This window comes from Apis laboriosa, unplaced genomic scaffold (genome assembly GCF_014066325.1).
Source record: "Apis laboriosa isolate Shangri-la unplaced genomic scaffold, ASM1406632v1 scaffold151_cov152, whole genome shotgun sequence".
Classification (NCBI taxonomy): Eukaryota; Metazoa; Arthropoda; class Insecta; order Hymenoptera; family Apidae; genus Apis; species Apis laboriosa.
This window is the reverse complement of record NW_025221867.1, coordinates 6602-29518: the sequence shown is the minus strand read 5'-3', so window position 1 is coordinate 29518 and position 22917 is coordinate 6602. Positions and strand designations below refer to the sequence as shown.

The 22917-nt window shown below is 18.8% G+C and overlaps 2 protein-coding genes across 2 annotated transcripts; both read right to left on the bottom strand.

The window, feature by feature from the left end:
• Nucleotides 1-1138: 1138 nt before the first annotated feature.
• Nucleotides 1139-3677, bottom strand: LOC122710749 (RNA polymerase I-specific transcription initiation factor RRN3). The gene is made up of 8 exons (XM_043928791.1): nt 3672-3677; nt 3272-3475; nt 2916-3135; nt 2721-2829; nt 2435-2587; nt 1875-2357; nt 1625-1803; nt 1139-1537 (listed from the first exon to the last, which is right to left on the bottom strand). Exons 2-8 carry the CDS (start codon nt 3473-3475, stop codon nt 1206-1208), a joined length of 1680 nt encoding a protein of 559 aa, XP_043784726.1. The 5' UTR covers nt 3672-3677; the 3' UTR covers nt 1139-1205.
• Nucleotides 3678-6432: 2755 nt separating this feature from the next.
• LOC122710742 (diacylglycerol lipase-beta-like) lies at nt 6433-21727 on the bottom strand. The gene is made up of 14 exons (XM_043928784.1): nt 20810-21727; nt 17739-17837; nt 14945-15157; nt 13674-13990; nt 12276-12419; nt 11223-11391; nt 10386-10509; nt 10162-10305; nt 9945-10056; nt 8954-9046; nt 8699-8853; nt 7868-8014; nt 6872-6990; nt 6433-6775 (listed from the first exon to the last, which is right to left on the bottom strand). The coding sequence occupies exons 2-14, from the start codon at nt 17831-17833 to the stop codon at nt 6598-6600; spliced, it is 2010 nt and encodes a 669-aa protein (XP_043784719.1). The 5' UTR covers nt 17834-17837; nt 20810-21727; the 3' UTR covers nt 6433-6597.
• Between the last annotated feature and the right edge of the window lie 1190 nt (nt 21728-22917).

Genomic DNA, 22917 nt, shown 5'->3' with positions numbered 1-22917 from the left:
CTATATAATTATAACGAATGCAATATTTGTTAAATATATATGATGTATACTTATTAAATCGAGAAAATAAATATTTTTGATTGAAAAGAGAAAAGGAATAAAAAAATTTAATAAAAATATTAACAATATATGAGATTTGATAGGATTTAAAGGAAAAAAAAATCCATTTTATCCAAATAAAATAATAATAATAATATTAAATAAATCTTTAAAATTACAGAATATATATATATATATATATAATATATAATAGAATAAACTATACTAAAAATTGACTGGTTTTTTGTTTTATTTAGTAAATGTAATTCTTTTGATATTTTTTTGTATTATGTATTAATTTTCTTTTAATTTTAAATTAAAAAATTTTAAAAAAATCCAATATTTATTATATTTTAATATTTACAAAGTATAAAAAATTATAGAGTAATTTATAATAAAATAAAAAATTAATTATATTTTATATTGATTTGGATTAAGCTAAAGACATAGATGATAGAAAATTTTGTACGGAAGATATAGAAATTTTTATAAATCAACTTAATTAGAAGATTAGAAAGCAAAATTTGTTAGTTCATCCATAATGAAATATTTAGCATTATTAAATATAATAAAGGAAATTATTTATGTAAAAAAAACTTTCTGAACATACAAAACAAAACAAATAATAAAGAAAAAATTAAAAGTTAAAAAAAACTCTGATGATTTATTATAATAATCGAATTCAATTAAACAAAAATAATTTATATTATAATTAAAACATATATATTATATATTATAATTATAACATATTGATATAAAATATTATTTTCGAAGAATAATAGTTGGAATGAAAAGATATACAAGTAAAATACAAAGAAAAGAAATATTAAATAAAACTATAGAATAAATAAAAAGAAATGAAACTTTCGAGATTGAAAAATTAATAATAATTTTTAACTGATTGTTTAATGTTTAAAAATATTTGTTTCAAAATTTTTGAAATTTATGAATTTTCATATGCTTTTATAGAAAGTATTGTATTTGAATAAGTATTTTAAATTTTATAAACTACTATGAATGAAGATTATAACATAAATTATTTGTGAAACCATACGTTTTTGTCTGTTTTGTATTCGTATGTTCATTCCGCATACATTAATTTATTTTGTATTTTCATTTTAATTTATTGTAAATATATTAATTACAAGTTAAACTGCTAAATTTTATCAAATATCTTCCCTATATTTTATAGTTGTTCTATGCTCACTACTATTAACATTATCACGCAATATAGGAATCATTCTTTGTCCACTTCGTTGTAATGTGTAAAAACTAAATGGGAAAAAATTTTCTATTGTAGATGTTGTTCCTTTTTTACTATCAAAAAGTGGAAGCTGATTTCGAGTATTATTTTCAATTATAGTATAACAATATGCTAATTGATATATTCTAGTAATTTCTGCAAAATTATGCATAATTTCAGGATGACAAGCTTTTAATGGATTTAATTTACATGTTATAATTTTTGCTAAATCTAATTCTTGTAAATATAACATATCTGAAAAAAAAAATAAATAATATATTAAATGTTTATAAAAAGTATATCGAAAAGATATATGTCATTTAATATAAATTGTTTACTTACACTTTCTTGAATCAGGATAGTCATTATGTCTTTTAGTAATTATAAGAAATAATGCCTGGCAAATAGAATAAAATACATTGTGTTCTTTATTTTCGTCTTCCATATAATTTGAATGGTCTTGCATATTAATATAATTATGTATCCATTTGGATATTTTAAATTGCACTGTTTTTACTAATCTAATGAAAATAAAAAATATATAAAATATATGAACATTTATATTATAAATTTCATATCACTAAAAACATACCCAGTTGTAATAAATGTTGCTGTAATTACCAAACTAGCAATGTAAGCTATAGATGATTGTCGTATAATTGAAGGTTCATTGGGATCAGATGCTTTTCGCCACAACCAATCTATAAAAGCCTCCACAACAGCTGCTTTAAAACTACAAATATAGAACATAATATATTGTACGTATTGACTCGCATGAGTAGGTAATATTACTGTTTCGAATATTCGTAACATATCAAAATAGAGACTTTTTAAACATTCTATTTGCAAAACTTTGTTAATAAAACAAGAGTTATGCATGTATTTCAGAATCAGTTCCATGCATACATCCAATTTATGAGCTATTGGATATATTTTTTCTGTTTCTGTTATATTATTTTCTTCAACATTGTTCTCAGTATCAAGTGTACTATCACACTCACTACTATCATCCATCAAGTCTTCTTCTTCATTATCTATCTCTAAACGTGGTATGTTTACATCTAATACCATCAATCTATTATAAACAGAAATAACTCATCATAAAGTGTTTTTATTCTAAATTGGTAAAATTTAAATATAGTAATAATTTACCTATTAATAATTAGAGATAGAATATCAGATCGTAATTGTGGTGCATATTCTATTATTTGAATTAATGCATATACATAAACTTCATGTGTATGAGTTTCATGAACAATATATGGGAATCTTGCTCTAAGAGATTGTAGTAGAACTTTACTAGACCTAAAACAGATTTCATATAAATAATTATTTTAAGTTTTATTTATTTTTTACATACTATATATGAAACATATTTCATATATTATTATATTTACTTCCATATATTATATATATTTATTTATCAACAAATCCTTACATTGGTACAACTTCTAAAATTTTTTGAAGAATATCATGTATATGATTCAACCTTTGAATGTCTTCTTCTCTGCATTCTCCATTTTTCCATTCAATATTATCATTTTCATCTACATAAAATAAAATTTTCAATTAAAAATAAATTTATTAAGATTTTTTTGTATAATTATATTTCTATAATTATTTTAAAATATACCTGGTTTAAATTGTTCAACTAAATTGTCTATTACATTTTTTGCATAATGAATTTGCATACAAATTAAATCTTCAATAAATGCTTTATAAGCAGATGTCATATCTGAAGAACGATTTGTCCATTTTATTTGTAAAAGCGTTTCTACAAATACTTTATGAATAGGATTAAGTAATGATATACATTGTCTTACATTTGATAAAAATTCTATTAAATCTGTATCCTAAAATATAAATAAAAAATAATAGAAACAAATCAGAAATATTAAAATATTTTAAATTAATTAAGAAATATTAAACTAAATAAAATTGATATAATAATAACTATCCTATTTTAATAACAATTACAATAATATATACCTTTATATTTGAATCTCGTAAAGTACATATTAAATCTTCGTAATCTTTTGTTCCATTACCAGTTTCAAAATTATAGATAATACTTTTAAGATTTTTTGGAAGTTTGAAATATACTCTATTAGACTGTCTAATAAGTTGTGATCTTATTCCAGGAGTTTTTAAAATTGATGAAACACTGCTCACTCTTGAAGATACAACTGACATCTGTTAAAAAATAATATTATATACCTATTACTTTTAATATAATAAAATTATACATATTTGTATTTACTATTAAAATAATTAAAATACATATCTTGTAATACATCTAATATTTATTAATTCTGTCAAGCACACGTGTGCAAAAAGATAAATAAGGAGGTTATGATATAAAGTAATAAATTTTTAAGTAATTACTTACTTTTAGAATTATATTTATACCTTTTTGATACGATAATATTTTTAATAATTTCAATTTATATATTTGTTTACATTTTGAATTTATATTACTGATTAAATAGCTCTTAATATTTCTATATATACTTTCTTACATGTGGCCGGATAACCGCTATTGAACATGTATAGTTTTATAATGATATAAATTCTACATTATCGATTTATACTATAGATAAATCGATAAGTTTAAAATTTCTGAAATATTTTAATTTTTAATATTGTTAAAAATATAATAAAAAAAGTAATAAAAAAAACATTTCAAGTAAAATATAAGATTATCTTTAATATATATATATGAAAATTATAATAAATATATGAAAATATGAAAATAAAAATTTAAAAATTTATTTCAAAATTAAATTTTAAAATTTATTTTAAATTATATCACAAAATTTTTGAAATTCTTGAAATATAAATATAAATATTATAAAATTCTTTCTTAAATCCATATTTTTAAATTGAAAAAAAATTTTTATAATAAATTTAATATTTATTTACATAAATCACAAATAAATTATATAGAATATAAAATTCTTTTAACGGAAAAATTAAAAAAAATATATATAAAAAAAATTAAGAAAATTTTAATTACTTTGTATATAGTTTTGTATTTTGCTAATTATTAAATTGTCAATTAAAGATTCTATACTACAAATAAATATAATAATGTTATAATATTAATCAATAATATATTAAATAAACAAGAAAAATTTTACACATTCTAAAGTTGGTATTAATTTTAAAAAGTTTTTTTATTTTTATATATATTATACTATAGTTAGTATAGTTAGTAAAATATCCATATATTATATATATAATATAATATGTAGTTTTTTAATATAATATAATATTTTTATATAATATATGGTTTTATAAAAATAAAAATTGTTATGACATATTTATTTAATATGATTTGAATTTTGAAAAAAACTTTTAAGTTTTCACTTTCTTTTTTTTATTACTTATATAAAGTTACGAATAAATATAATAAACAATTAAGTACATATATATATATATATATATGTATTATAAATATATATTATTTATGTAATGATATTTAAATCGAATTAATATTTCAGAAAATTTTCCAAATAGAATTGTATTGATAAAATATTATATATGTTACTTGTGCAATTGTAAATACTAAATCATTTTTGCATTTCGTACATTAGCATTGTTCGATTAATTTATTAACAATTTGAATATAAAAAATAATACAAACTTTTTTATTTGCAAATACATTAAATATTGAATTTTCCTATAACAATTTTAGTGATAAATTATATTGATTTGATTTGAACATCATTATTGCTATATTTTTACTAAATATATATTATATGATATATATTAATGTGCGTTGTATAAATATATATTATACATACACTTAAATTTCTTTTTTTATTTTTAAATTTTTGTCTTATTTAATTATTTTTTATTTTGACGCTTTTTTTTAACTCATAATCTTTCTAAATTTATTTCTATTTGAAATTTTTTCATTAAATTTTAATCTTTTCTAATTTTATTAATTTTTATATTAAATTAATTTTAATAATTAATTTTTATTATATTTTTCATATATAGATCTTTAATATAAAAGTTGGATGTTAAAAATATGCAATTTATACAATAATTTTTTGCACAATTTTAAATGGATGAACTTTGCTATACTAACCAATTAAAAAGCCACTAAATGAATCAATGCTTATAACACTATTCATTGAAAATTAAGATAACAGAACATATTATATCGATTTATAAAGATAAGTATCTATTATAGATTATTAAAAACATTGTTTAATTACTTATATCATTTACACTTATATATTATTTGTATACACTTATATATTATTTATGTTGTTTTATATTGATTGTTTATTTAAATATTATTTTTATGTTTTAAATCTTTTAAGAAATTGAATTATGCTTCTTATTTTATTTTTATATTTTTATATAAAATGTATATTTATTTATGTATATTTAAAATATATACATTTATTTCACGACTTCCTATTTTATTGTTGAACAACCAAATACATTGAAAGCCAGTAGCACATCATAAATAATTAAAATAATTTCCTTTTCTACAATGATTGATATGTACGATTATATTTTCATTATTTAATATTTTATTATATGAATGATAAGAAAAAATTTTTATCCAATTTTTATATCTAATTTATTTTTGTATGAGTATTCAGTCCTAGTATTGTCATCAATTTTCGATTTATTTGCTTTTTGATTTTTCATTGCATTATATATTCATTTTTAAATTGTTAACGCAATATCATGAAAAATATTCTTTGGAAAAAGTTCTTAATCAAATATTAATATTACAATATATAAAATTGTAATTTTTCAGATATAAAATGTTATTATTATATTACAATATTGAATATTTTTTAACAAATGTATAGAAATATTGAATGTTTTTAATATAAGATAAATACAAAAAAAAAGCAATTTTTATTATGAAAAAAAATATAGTGAAAAAAATTTAATTAGATATAGAATTAATATCAATACATAAAAACAGACTTCTATGGAAAGTAATAAGTGATAATAGAAATGATAATAGAGAAAGTATCTTTGTGAAACTTATCTATTTATTTACTTATTTATTTTTTTACAATTTTAACTATTTTTCATTTTTATATTATTATAAAATATTATTAACATTACCCTGAGATTTATACAAATAATAATATTCTTACTTTATAGTAGTTATTTTATAGAATTCAAAACATTGTTACAAAATAAAAATATATGTATCTTTTCCTAAAAAAAAAAAAAAAAAAATGAAAAAATCATTAATAAAAAATTGCATGCTTTCAAAAGTATAATATACAATAGTATAATTTGCTTTTCATTGCAAACATATTTTGTCATAAAAATCAAAGATCAATACTTTGTGATAAATTTTTTTGTTGTTCTACCAGCCTATTAAGAACTTTTCCTACATTTTCTGGTAAATGATCCAATAACATTCGTGGCATTACAATCAATTCAGTAAATTCTTCTGGTTGTGCCCACCGCATTTCGAACGTCTTTTCTTTTATTTTTAATTTCTTCCTACAAGAAAAAATATTACACATAGTTTATCATTAAATATTTTCAAAATATTGCTCAATTTTGCATAATGTTATACATAAAATAAATTTTATATACTTTTTGATGTCTGATTTATCAACATTGCGTTCAGTTATATGGAGTATTTTACCGCTTGTATATAATCTTACTTGAGAAAACCTCCTTTTTGTAAAATCAGGTTCATATATTCTATTTTCCTATAATATAAATTTCTTTTTATTATATATATATATAAATTTTACGTTAAATTTTATAGAAGAAAATTTATAAAAATGGCATAGTTGAATAAAATGGAATAATATTATATATATTTTGTTATTTCATTTATAACTTTGTTAATATCTTTTATGTGTAATATAAAAATACTATAATATAATATAATAGTTAAAAATAATTAAAAATAATTAAAAATAGTTAAATGTATTATGATAAACATATAACTAATTATATTTGCATAATAAAATTTTTTTTATTTTTGCCACATCTTCCTGATTTTTAATTAAGTAACAACTAAATAATTAATAATGTATTAAAAATGACTTTTATTTTTTTTTATATTTAAATTTTCGATAATTCATTTTAAATTTTTGATATTTTTATTCAAAAAATACTATGTACTTTTTTGTTGCAATAGATTGTCTAACAAAATATTTAAAATATATCTTAATATATATATTAAAATAATATCTGAAATTAATAAAATTTTTGAAATCTTAATTTTCCAGAAGCATCAAATTAATTCAATATTATATAATAAACATTTAAATTATTCATTTATAGAATATTACTTGAATATTATAATATTTTTTTAAAAAATTCAAGATTTAATATAATATAAGATAAAACTCAAAAATTAAAATTTTCAACATAATAATAATTAAATTTAAAATAATTTAAATTAATAATTTAAAATTTAAAATTTAAAATAAAAATATTAAACTATATTTATTTATCAAAACAAATAAAATATCTAATTTTAAATATTCCATTTTGCTTAACTTTCTTTATATTTGTATTTCAATTTTTAAAAACTATTTTTCATTAAAAAAAATTAGTAAAAAATAAAATATATACCTCTAGTCTATTTATATTTCGATCGTTGAGTAAAGGTGATTCTCCTGATATAGTTTTTATCACACTATTGGGCTTCCACATTTTTTCAAGGTCTTTTTCAGGAATACCAAATAAAACGTAACCTAGTCCATTTAATACTACTCTATACTGAAAAATTGACATACAGTACACATTTATTGTGATAATTTAGAAATATTATAAAATTATAATAAATTAAATTATTAATATCATTTTTAAATTTCATTTACATTCTAATGTTTTATATGTTTATGTATATAATTTTCAATAAAATTCAAATTCAAATTTCGTTTTTGTAAATAAAAATAAGCATGCATATTTAAATTTGAATAAATTATGAAAGATTTTATAATAATTTAATTTTCTATTTAAAAAAATTGAAATTTAAATAATATCATATTTAATATATTTAATATCAAGAAAATATTTGAATATTCAAATATAAAGATTTCGTTAATTATTGTAAAATTATTTAATTAAATCAATTAATCAGTTAATTAATTAGTTAATCAATGTTTTATAGTAATATACATATAAAATAGATTTTAATCTTACCAAATATCTCAGAAAATGTAGAAGATATAAAAAAATATTTGACATAAATTTAAATAAATAAATATCAGTTAAATAAATATCAATATTTCATTAATTTTTTTTTTATATGAAAATCGATATTTGTATATCTTCCAAAATCTAAGTGTTAAAAAACAAATTTTTTGCTTTTAAAGTAAGATATTCCCTATACAAAATTTAATTGCTCTGATTGAAATATTTTAAATATGAATTGAAATATTTTAAATATGATGATTGTACCTTTGGTAATCGACAAGCACGAAGTACCATAAGTAAACGTGTTCGTAAATTTTCTATACTATCAACGCTCAATCTCATCACGAAATCATCTCCAATTCCTATTGTGAAAATGAATTCTTCCGATATCCTGGCAAGTTCTCTCGAAACTAGACCCGCTAAACAGGATATATTTATTTTTTAATTAAAGCATTGTTATAACAAAAAATTACAAGATAAATTATGTAAATAAAACTTCATAATATTTAAAAAATATACCTGGTGTAGCAAATGCATAAACTTTCAAAGATGGATATCGTTGACGTAATAAAAAACCTAAAAGTGTACCTATACCAGCACCTAAACTGTGACCTAAAAATAAAACATTTTTATAAAAAATTATATGAAATGCTTAAAAGAAGCATAAAACTTCAACAGTAAAACATAAATGTAAATTCAAATGTATATATATATATATATATATAAAAGTATATATAAGTATTTTTAAGAAATTATATTTTTTAAAATAATAAAGATATATATATATCGAAATACACAAATCATAATTGAAATAAATTGAAATATATAAATAAATATATAAATAAAATATAAATAATAATTATTATATAATATAATTATATAATATAATATAATTATAATATAAGTATATGTACATTTTCAAAAATGTATATCCAAATAATGGATATAATATGTAATTTTTTTATTATTATTTTTCTTATATTTTCTTTTTTTATTATTTAAATAAAAAATTAAAAATTTCAACATTAAAACTTCAAAAAAATTTGAAATCTCATAAGCATTTTTAATATATTATTTGCATATATTTTTTATTTGTCAAACATATTTTTATATATATATTACACAAAAACTAAAATATTTATAAAATAAATATTAATTAAAATAAATATTCTATATGTTTGCTACTTCTCGACACAGAAAATATACAATATGAAAAGAATAAAAAAAAAAATAAAAATGAAAATATAATGGTCAAATATAATTAATCATTTTTTATACTATACATAAATATCTTCATTATTATTTTCAATTATCTACAATTATCATCAAACAAACATACGAAAATTTTATCATTATGCAACGAATATCTAATATATTATAACGAATATCTTAAAAATAAAAATAACAAAAATGTTAAAAAAAATATGGAAAAATGAAATATGAAATATTTTATATATAAGCATATGACATTGAATTCCAAGATTTATTGTTTTTTAACACTTTTATTTACCTGTAATCAATAAATCATAATGAGGATACATATTGAATGCTCGTTCTAAAACTTTGTGATTATCTAACTGCCTCAATATCAGTTTAGCTCCTTGTATCATGCCTCTATGTGCCTATATATGTAATTATTTCCTTGATTACTATCTTTATGAATAATTCAACAAATTTCCTTATAAATGCAAATAAAAAAATCTTTTATGTTTAACTTCGATATTTACCTGAGCACCTGGTGGAACACCTTCACATTCGAAAATAGCAGAATCTGCAGTAATATCGGTTATTACATCACGCAACGAGAGAGAACCTCGTAAAATTATAACAATTTTATTTGTTTTCTCATCTACTACTACAAAAAATGGTATCTGAAAGTATTTAATACAAATTTTGTTTTGAATATATGAACTATGTATATAAACATGTAATATATTATTTAAATACCAACCTCACACAAATTATTTTTAAATGATGCAAATAGAATATCATCAGTGGATAATTTTGATAAGTATTTCACTCCAGTTAAGTAACAATAGCAACAATTGTCACCCTTAATTGGAATACGTTTTCTTCTATAATTAAGCAACGTACATAATTGATTTATTCATTTAAATTATAATTACTATTAATATATAATTAATTATAATATTAATAATTTGTAAATGAAAAATTTGCGTTTTTTCTTTAAGGACTACAATATTACTTTATAATATTTTAATTCTGATTATTAATTGAGTCTTTACATTATTTTATTTAATTTACTTTTTATATTTTTTATAAATCTAATATAAATCTAATATAAATATAATATAATATAATATAATATAAAAGTAAATCTAAAAATTTTCATTTCATTACAGAAGATTATAAATATTTATTATATCTTATATTTTATTATTATATCATTATATCTTTCAGACATTTAATTATTTATAAATGGTTTAAAAAATTATTATAGAATTGTAATTGTAATATAATATAAAAAACAATAATAAAATTTATTATATTTTATGATAGATATATACAAATTACACATAAAAATTTTTCAAGAATCGAGAAATCAATCAATAAATTAAACATAAGAATTGAAGTAATTTTTATATTATGAAATGTATTATGTAATATATAACAAAAAAATGCAATTATATTTAAATTCTTTATAATATAGATATTTATTTCTTTTTAAAAAAATATTTTATAATATTATTTATACTTTAACAATAATAATAATAATAATAACAATAATAATAACAATAATAAAGTTGTATAAAATTTGTACACTTACCGAAAACAAGCGCAACAAGTCAAATTTTTCATAAGATAAAAACATCCAGAACATTTATGTAAATATAACATAAATAGCCATCCGTAAATGGCCTCTGAAAGCATCATGTAGTGAACTGCATTTTCCAAGGACATCCATTTTGGCATATTTTTAAAAATTACAGTTGCATCTAGAATAACAATTTATATATCATTTTTAAAATCGTTTTTATATTTTTAATTTAAGATTTATATTTTTTTAATACATTCATCAAATCATTCAATTGAAGATACAATATCCTTTGAAATTCCAAAGAAAATGTAATTTGATTTCATCTAACATTAATTATTTTTTAATAAAATTATTTTTTAATTAAATTAGTTTTTATAAAATATTTAAAAAATATCATATATATCATAATAATATTATTTTATTTCAGAATTTTTAAAATAAATCATACAATAAATTCGAATAGTTTTATATTTGTATTAAAAATAAAACTTTTATTAAAAAAATATAAAAATAGAATATAAAAATAATTTGAAAAATTAATATTTAAAATAAATATAGCTTTTAATATTATATTCTACAATTAAGAATGTGATTTTCATTATATTATATTTTATTTTGTAATTTTTATATATTTATAATATATTATATTTTATATATTTTAAGTAAATTATTTATTTTATATATTATTAAATAAATATTTTCGAATAAAATTATTTTTATATATTTTCGAAAAAATTATTATAATCTAGAAATAGAATAGATTCTGAAAATATTAGTAAAAATGAGTATAATAAATATTTCACAACCGCAAAAAATTAATCTGAGCTGAGATTTTTTGTGATACGTAAACAATTTCATGATGCGTAACTTGATTAAAAATCAAATATTCGAGTAATGAAACAATAAAAGTTTTTCACTTTACTTAATTTACTCGTATAGAATATTCTGTACATAATTAAATATACATATATATCATAAATTTTTGTAGACTAAAATTTTAAAATAAAATTAAAATTAAATTGATAATAATTAAAATCATAATAAGAAGAATAAAATACATACCGGAAGTACATACTGGAGTAGGGAGTAAATTTATTCGACGTAATTCATGACGCTCTCGCTTTTCTTGAACTCTTAGCAAGATAAGTCCTGCGATTACATCCGAAGGAATTAAATCCGTCCCACGGCTTAAAGCGCATAACAAAGCTATAAAATAATTATTTTATAATATTAAAATTATGATATTATTATATTATATTATTTCTTATAATATGTAATATATTTTAGTACATGATAAAATATAAATACAAATACTGTTCGTAAAAAAATTTATCAAATATCAATATTTAAAAAAAAATTTAATAAATAAGTATTATAATTTATTAAATAAAATTTTAATATACAAACTTCATTTTAAAACGAAGAAAAAGTTTTAATTAGTTGTAAATTATTACTTTCATTTTTTTTTTAAAATCAAATGCAAACAATCTTTTTCATTCTGAAACTTTGAACAATATAATCTTAATTAAGTTAATTATAATATTTTTTTACATGTGATAATTTTTCTTTTGACAAATATATCTCATCTTATGTATTTAAACAAAAATTCTCTTAATATTCTTTAATTTAAAATTAAGTTGAAATTTCTTTAAATGTTTATAATTTTATCATTAATTTTATCATAATAAAAGAAAATAAAAGAAAAAAGAATGACTTTCAAATTATATTATTAATTTACAATTTATATTGGATTTTAGTATACTATTCTTCTTTCTTATTAATAGATAATAATACACATTATTATTAAAAGGGAAAATTTTGATTTTCATGCATACATTAATTTTTCGGAAAAAAGTCCTGTGTTTTAAAAAAAAATTAGGATAAATGGAAAGAGATCAATACTGTGAATTTTAATGAAATATTATCATCTATAAATATTATTTCTATATTTGTATACGATATTATATTACATAATGTATAAATTTTATAAAGGATCGTTAAAATATAATTCAAAATCAAATTAAAAATATCTATCCATCATAACATCATAAATTTATATCATATATATATATCAAAAAACTATCCATTTATTAGAATTAACAACACATATAAAAAGTTACTATTTATTTGAAATAGTCAATGAACTTTTATCTTTTTCTATTTATATAATTTTGCAATATAAATAACTTTGATTATAATTATAAAACTTTTTTATAATTATTATAATAATTATAAATATAAAGATAAATAAATTAAATTTCTATTTGATAAAAAATTATCTGAATATCTAATTAGCATTAAATTTACTTATTTTTACTTACTTAATTATAGAAAAACGATGTGTAATTTCAAATGACTTTTTTTTCTCGATATTGAAAATAAAAAACATATGATATAAATAGATACTTTAATTCCAATTACAGCAGGACTTTTTCTAGGCCAGTCGTACCTATGTCTCACCAGCAGCATGTTGAAGAGTGTCTTTAGCGCTCTCATCTTTCTTTATCCACCAGCAATACTTCAATCTCCGTAACCAGGTCTTTGATATTTTGGCATGTTCCATTGAATTTTCTAAATATCTCTTATTTAATGAGCCTATCGGATCGAAAATTAATGCCAAGCCGCCAATAGTAAGACCTATAAGAACCCAATCGAAGAATACCAATGTTTGAACAACCGACATCGTATAGTGTTCGTAACTACATTTAATGCTTGATCCATACATCCACAATGTTCCTAAAACGTTCCATCCTATTTCAGGTAAAATTAATAATATCCTGTAAAAGCGAAAGATATATTTTTAAATATATTTGCATTGTGCATTTAAATCTTATGAAATTTGATTAATCGCATGCTTAAAGTTCTTGTATTTTATTTAAAAATAGCTTCTAAAAGAATTGATAAATTTGTCGAGTATTTTAATATAATTTTTAAATAAAAATTTTTAAGTGAAATTAATTTTTTTCGAAAACGAAACTTGAAAATGTATTCTTTTTTTTTTTTTTTTTAAATTTAAGAATAAATGTTTAAGTAATTGAAAAATATTTTTCGTTATTACATAATTAGCAATACATAATTTAGCAATTATTAAAAATATCTAATGTAATAAACATGATCTATTGAAAAGACAATAATTTTTAGTGCAATATTTTAATGTGATATTAGTTTAAAATTAAATGAAATTTCTTTCATAATTCCTATAATAATTACAAATGTAATATCTGTTTATTATTAGAATATTATATCTGTATATTATTAGAATATTAATATCGAGTTTTCTTTAAATAGAATTAAATAATTAATGAAACTATAAAAAGTAAAAAAAAGTAAAGTTTTATAACATTTCATATCATGCTTTTTAATATAAAAAATTACTTATATGAAAAATTATGTCTTTTTTATTATGTACATTAATTGCATATGAAATATGTATGAAATATCAATATTATAAAAATAATTTATCTCAATAAATCTTAGGTATGAAGAAAATTTTTTATTTCAATTATATTAAAATGAATAATTTTAATACTATTAAAAAAAATTATATTTAAAAGAAAATAATGTTATGAATAATATATCCGATAAACTATAAATTAATATATTATAATATGAAACATGTCGGAATAAAACAAAATATTTTAAATATTTTATAATGAATAACTTTATCAATAATAATAAATAGTTCATTAATGATACATAAATTGCTATATAATTTTTATATATTTACTTACTTAATTGCTAAAAATGGTTCAACATATTTACGAGCTTGCGTTTCCATGATAGATCCTCTTGAGCTTAATTTTATGATAATAAGTAGAAGAAGTATAGATATAATAAGAAATGAACCTTCTCCTAGAAGATACACACGAACTAATACTCCACCTGATTGACAATTCCATGTATATTCGTAATATTTGATGCAAGTTATTACAATTGGGACTAACCTATAAACAATTAGAATTAATTGTATAAAAATTCAAATGATCTAAAATTTATTCAATAATTTTATAATTTTATTTTATTTTATAATTTTTATTATTTATTTATATATTTATATTATTTATATTATTATTATTATTATTATTATTATTATTATTATTATTATTATTATTTATATATTTATATTTATTATTTTATAATTTATTTTATTTTATTTTTATTTTATAATTTTCGAATTAATAATTAATAATTGTATAAAATAAATATAAAGAGCATAATATAGCACGATTTAAAGCGGTAAAAATCTGCAAATAAAAGAGCAAAATGCAAAAATGATTTTCACCTTGAAATTCAAGATGAAATTTTTTTTTTATTGCATCGCATTTTATTCATTGCAAAAATAAAAATTTTTTTCTCTCTTTTTCTCTACTTATTTACTTATTTACTCCTTATTTATAATATTAGCAAAGTAGAAAAGATTTAAAGACTCGTATTTCTATAATATATATATCCAATTTCATTGCGTTTATTTTTCTGTATTTATATTATTTTCGCATTGAAAATCATTGTATATCACATATGATTGAATTATTTATTTTAACACATTATATATATTTATATTTAACATATATTCCAATTAAAAACAAGAATATTTCGAAAGATATCACATAAAAAATTTATACTATTATATTATAAAAGATAATTTTTCTTTTTACAAGTTTTAGTTTATAAGTTTTAGTTTACAAGTTTTTTTACAAGAATTTAAAATTTTGTATGAAGAGTTATAATAATATTTGATGAAATAATGAATAAAAATGAATGATATATTGGAATCATTTTTCATTAAACAATACAACAAGATATTTATATAACAGACAATATAATTAATGAAGATATTTAAAATATCCTTTTATAATTGAGAAAAATTTGTTGATAATTATTTAAAATAAGAATCACTTCACCGATTTTAATAGTTTTAAAAATAAATATATTTTTTACTCTTTCCTATATATATAAATATCATTTGATTATATGATAATTATATAATGATTTTAAGTTATAATGATTTCTCATCTCGAATAAAAAATGCGTTAAGAAAAACTTGAAAGTAATTAGTGATGAATTTATTAATAAATTCAATTTATTAATAAACAAGGCAGGAAGTCAACAATTTACGGATATTTTTAATTTAGCACAGAATTTGCATAATTTTCTAAAAAACTTATTGCAATTATTTTATGATTATTTTAAAAAATTTTAAATTATTTATTTTTTTAAATTGCAAAATATAAATAAAAAAAGATTTTTAAGATTTATTTATTATTATCAATATGATATTTTAACATTTAATTTCTAACTTTAGATAAATAATGGATAACATTATTTGAATAAGTAAATTTAATATCTATTGCAACACATATTTTAAAAATAATTTTAAAAATATTAATTATAGCAAGCTTTTACTATTTTTTTTAAATTACTATCGCAATCTTGTTAATTCAATCATAGGTAGTATGAAAGACGATTGAAAAGGATAAAAAACATTTATAATAGTTCTGCTTATTTCTGCTTATAATAAAATTACATAAAATTAATAAAAAGAAAGCATAAGAATTAGATTCATCAATTTTAATGAAATTTTTAAAATATTCAATAATATTCTATTACTTTAAAAATTAATTTTACTTATTTTATTCATTTTATTCATTTAAAAATTGATTCAAAAGCTTTTGAATGCTTTTGATTTCAAAATTCATGATGTAAGTAATAATATCTTGCTAATACATTTTTTACTTCTTTATGGAATTTTATGGAATTATTCTTATAAATTCCTGAAAATATTTTGGATGGAGTGAATGACTTATACGTTATGTTTATATTTATGTTTAACTTTTGATTAGTATTGATTAGCAAGAATCATTAAAATAAGAAAAATAAAATTTTTATATTTTTACAAATTTAAATGAAAGTGATAATAAATTCAATCATAGTTCAATGAATTTGTATTACAAACAATAAATGAAAAAAATAATGTCGAATTTTCCTGTTTAGTTTCATTAAAAAGATCAAATTGACAATCTGCAATTTCTGTAATTATTAATGTTAAAATAATTTTTATGTCATTATTCCAATCTTATAATAATGAGAAAATTATACTGTATGTATATATATATTATACTTTATTTAGTAATTTGAAGTTATAAAATACATAATATGTATTGAATAAATAATTAAATTTGATTGAACGTGAAATTTTATTGAAATTTCATTTGAAATTTCATTTTGATATATAATTTTTTACTTTTTTCATTTTAAATTATTTTTATTCAACGAATACAATCTATAAACTTTTTACTACTAAATTTTTTTTACTTGATTTTACTTTTACTTTACTATTAAATTTGACTTGTTTGAACTAGAATTATATAGGTTTTACAATGTTTGAAGATTTTTTTTTAGATTTGTTTTTATTCTATTATTAATAGTTAATTCTATTACTATTAATTGTTTTAATTCTATTACTATATTATTATATTACTTATATTTAAAATAGAAATAAATTCAATTAATCAACTTATTATTTACCAAGTGATTCGAATGAAAACTTCAAAGAGACCTGGATAAACACAGTCGTCGGTTGCAGTCAACCATTTTCTGCCGAAAAGTTTTATCGCCGGCATTTCTCTGTGAAGAATATAACGATTTATAAGATTATTTTCTTTACAGAGATGGAGATACTTTCGAGAATATTTTTCGCAAGTGGAAGCAAGATTATCATTTTTTTCAGTGGCCTTGATTTTATCGTAAATTTTCAAATTTCGATTTATTTATATTTTAAATTATAATATTATAATATAAAATTATTTTTTTAAATTATAATATTATAATAATTATAATATTTTTGAAAATATTTGAAAAGATTAAAATAAAAAATTCTTAATTATAAATGTATATAATAAGTTCTCTTAGTCTATAATAACAAAGATATATGAAATAAACTTATAATAAAAATGAGGCTACTTAACTTTAACTATCCAACTTTTCTTTAATAAGTGAATTTAAGAATATTTTGTTATTAATTAAACATAATTCATCGATATAAAATTTGATCAATTCTTTTTATCAAAATCTCTGATTGAAAAATTTTTTCAGAATGTTTTGTTCTTAATTGAACACATATTTCATTACTATAAAATTTTATTAATATAACTTTTTTCTCTTTTTCGTTTTCAGATTTTTATTGAGATCTCCAAATGACAATTCATTGATCATGACAATCATCAATCAACAATTCTGATTGGAAATAAACTTATTACTAATGAAAGTTACTGTCGGATAGTTACTTTCAATGCAGTATATATTTGCGAGAAATATTCATGAGAGTAACTCTCCAGAGTTTTACTCTCAAATGTACGTATTCATAGCCTAAGTCTTGCATGGGTAACGTTCTTTAGAATTTAATGTTTATGTGCATGAAGAAGGAACAAATGACAAAAAGAAAAGATTTATATATTTAAAAATCAGATCAATAAAATTCTATCAATGTCTGGTTCAAAGATTAAAAAAGCATGTAAAATTAAGCAGCGATATTTTATGATTATAAATTTTTTCAAGAATTTGATAATCCTTTGTATATATTACGGCAAATATATGTATTTTTCTTGATAGTAAATTACAAACTAGAGAAAGCGTTGAGAGAAAGTCTTTGTCTATCCTACATCTGAGAGTATTGACATAACTTTACGGTATTCATAACTGGACCCTGACCCTAAAATAAAGATCAATTTTACATCTTAAATTCTAGAAATAATTTCAGATTCATATATATATATATATATATATATATATATATATCTCTTTTGTTCGAAAACATTCTATTTCCTTTCAATACCAATGACATTATTAATATGTTTTGTACTAATAATATTTTTATTATGTAAGAAAATTATTTTCTTTAATTAAAAGAACTATTTTGATCATTGTAATTAGTGTCGAAAAAAGTTTTTTATATTTATATTTACATTTTTATATTTATGATCAGTTATTTGAATAATTCTCTTATGCATGAGTTATATAACTGATGATTCTTGGTGTGATTTCAAACAACTTTATCATTTATTACCATCACGACAAGACTCGACATATTTTGTTTCAACTTTTTGTTCAAGTCTGACGACTCACCGGCGATATATACCTAACACTATAATTGTGGCGCGATAATTTTACGCGCTCTGTGATTGGCTAGTGTTTTTCATTAATTATTCGTTAACAAAGCAGAAAGGAAAATATTTGCAAAGGAAAAAATTGCTTTGAAAATTAAGACCACTCACAATTTTTAACATTTTTCGTGTTATTAATAAAATTTAAAAAACTTAAACAAAATTTAATTGCGAATTTTATTAATTATTAATTATTTCATATATACATATATATTACATATTATAATTTAATAATTTATATATTATGATACATAATATTTTATTATTTTTTTATATTCCCAGGCAACGTATTAAACTGATTTAAAACAAAAAATCTGAATATTTGGTAAAATTAAACAATAAAAAATATACAGATAAAAACAATTAAAACAATTATAATCAAAGTAAAGAAAGAAAAAATTAATAATATATATATACTTAATATAATTAATAAAAATAATAGTTAATAAAAATTATTATTGAATATCGTATCAAAAATACAAAAAAATGTTGAGAATTATGAATAATCTATGATATGATATTTCCAAAAATTGTACACAAGTATTTACTAATTATACATTTAAATATAATATTTTTGGAACTTGTTCATTTTTAAATTTAATTTCATTTGTAAAGAATATTTAATATATTTTTTACAATCATAACTCAGAAGTGATTTTTTAATAACGTTTTGATAATATTTTAAGCAAAGCATGAAATTATATATTTTTATATGTACAACATGTTTGGTTCTTTTATAAAAATTGAGAAAAAATTAAGATTTTTATGAGAAGAAATGTATAGATATTATTTTTATTTAGATAATATTTCGAAAATTGCGTTATTATATGATGTTATTTGATGATTAATAAAATATAAAAATTATAATATAAAATAACAATATTTTTATATAAAAAATAAAAAATTAAATATACAAAAATATTTTTTTTTGCAATAAATATAATTGTAAGAAATAATTTACATTAGAATACATTAGAATAATTTATAATTATTATGTATACAACATCATAAATAGATATTAAATACTAATAAGCTATAATATGCAAAGTCTAAGTCCATTTTTTATTCAGTTATTACTTAACTCTCTTTTTAAAGTTTAAACTTTAAAATAATAAATATTTAATAAATATTTTTTATATACTTTTAAATATCAATACATATATATTACACATATTTATTTATATATAAACAGCTTACAATTTCTACATAATCTTCTACATAAATATGACACATCGTATATTTCATTTTCATATTGTTTTTGAAATTTTTATATATGTGCATTTTTTAAATGCACGAGTTCTATATAAGTAATATTTTCTTCACAAGACAGAGAATTTCTACGTCTATATACTTTCGATTTATTTATTATAGTAATCGACATATTACGAGAAATACTTAATCAAATGGGAATAATTAAATTTTTAAATATATATTTACCTCTAGAACAAAGCGTTTCACTGTAGAATTTTGAATCATTCACAAGAGAGCCAGTTTCTCATATGCACAATCCGGTATTCAAGTATATACGGTCAAGAAACAAGATGCAAACTTTTTCAACTTTTTTTATATGACGATTTCTTTATATATTTTAACAAGGAATGATTTTTAGCCCACGTGCACCGAAATATATATCATAATCGTATTCATTCACGATCAATGGAACTTGAATGATCCGAAATGTGATAATGTCGATGAACAGTTGCTGATCTAGCAAAATATACGACGAGCTAAATGATATTTCATATGCCTGATGTGATTAGAAAGAAGCGCGATTTAACATGACTGGCGGAAAAAAGTTTCGACTTGCGACAGCAAAGTACACACACACAATGCGCTCGTAAACCCGTTCACCTTGTTTCGAGTAGCGAGCATCCCGCGTCGAATCTCGCGAGCTGGTTGGCGGTGACTGTCCAGTACTTTCCCTTCGTTCCTCCCAATCACACCGTTCTTTCGCTTAAGAACAAGAAGAAGAAGAAGAAGAAGAAGAAGAAGAAGAAAAAGAAGAAGAAGAAAAAGAAGAAGAAGAAAAAGAAGAAGAAGAAAAAGAAGAAGAAGAAAAAGAAGAAGAAGAAGAAAAAAGCCAATAGCACGGACAACAGGTAATGGTAGGAACAAGTATTGCCCCTAGTATTCCACTATTGCGACAACTTTTGTCGCTATGTTTCATATAAAAATTAAATTAAGCTCATCATTATGATCATCGAACAAACAAAAAATTTTATTTTTACTTTTTAACGCGACGGAAAATGTATGTTTACTCGTTGAAATTAAAGTTTACTTGTTAAAATTATATTAACTTTGCTGGATAAGAAGAAAGAAAGATTAAATATATATATCGATTTTATAAAAATAATTCCGAAAAAAAATTTTCTTTAACAAGCTTTGTATATCATACTTGTTTGTTAAATTAATGAGATAATTTAATAATTAATTAATAAGATAAATTTTCATTAATTATTGTGATTAATGATTACATTCTGTATATGATAAAAAATATTTTGAATTTATGATCATGAATTATTTAGTTTGTAGATATGTAAAGTGCTTAATTATAATGTATGCAGTCATTTTAAATTCTTGTATATAATAATATTTAAATATCTATTTCATTTACAGTAGAATAAAAAAATTCAAACGTTAAAAAGATAATGTCTGAATCATAAATTTATATAAATTTTCTTATGCACATGCTTAAGTATTTGTATTTAAATATTTATCTCTTCTATTCTTTTCAATAATTTTAGACAAAATTTTTTACTTGTCTTCTTTTACATATATAAAATGTTAATATATTCTTCATTTTTGAACTATCAATTCTAAAAGTATATATATATAAAAATGTCGATTGATACTTATTTAATTTATTTTAAATTATAAGCTGTTTAAATTTGCTCTAGATGAAGCGAGACAAGGATAAATCAAAACGACAGAGATAGATTATCTTATTATACCTATTTCATAACGCAATTATTACTTGGTTTATAAATAACCGACATTTTTGCATATCAAATTTTGTTTTGATTTTGATTCTGACAAAATATCCCAAGAATATATTAATATTCTTATATCTCTATCTTTTTTTTTTAAATTCTCTTTATTAATTGTTTGATAAATGATGATATATAAAATCTATAATTAGCAAATTTTTAAGGTACGTGACTATTTGAAAATTTTTCAGTATTATCAACTTATAAGAAATATTCTCGAAAGTGATTAGTGATAATTTTATTCTAAATGAACACATATCTTTAGATTTGTGAAGAATAAAATTGTAATATTTGCAGATACGCATTAAGAATTAGAAATAATTTTTCTTGGAATTATTTTTTTCAAGAAATCTTAAAAAAAAAAATATTGAAAATTAAATAATTAAAGATCTTGCATCAATGATCATGAAATAATCATTTATATATTACATATTATACATATATTTATATTTATTATTTTTTATTACGTTACGATATTATTCAAATGCATTGCACAAAATACATAGAGATTTAAAGATAATTGTTTTTAAATATTAAAAATATCAAAATATATATAAA

Bases quoted from the DNA above. Each gene is read 5' to 3' on its own strand.
- LOC122710749 (XM_043928791.1), bottom strand. From the start codon at position 3,475: ATGTCAGTTGTATCTTCAAGAGTGAGCAGTGTTTCATCAATTTTAAAA. The intron at 3,136-3,271 runs GTATATATTATT...TTTATATTTTAG, and splicing joins TACGAGATTCAAATATAAAG to GATACAGATTTAATAGAATT. The intron at 2,588-2,720 runs GTAAGGATTTGT...AATCTGTTTTAG, and splicing joins ATTTTAGAAGTTGTACCAAT to GTCTAGTAAAGTTCTACTAC.
- LOC122710742 (XM_043928784.1), bottom strand. From the start codon at position 17,833: ATGCCGGCGATAAAACTTTTCGGCAGAAAATGGTTGACTGCAACCGAC. The intron at 15,158-17,738 runs GTAAATAATAAG...AATTGTTTATAG, and splicing joins GTTTTCATTCGAATCACTTG to GTTAGTCCCAATTGTAATAA. The intron at 8,015-8,698 runs GTACAATCATCA...TCAATTTTTCAG, and splicing joins GTGCTTGTCGATTACCAAAG to TATAGAGTAGTATTAAATGG.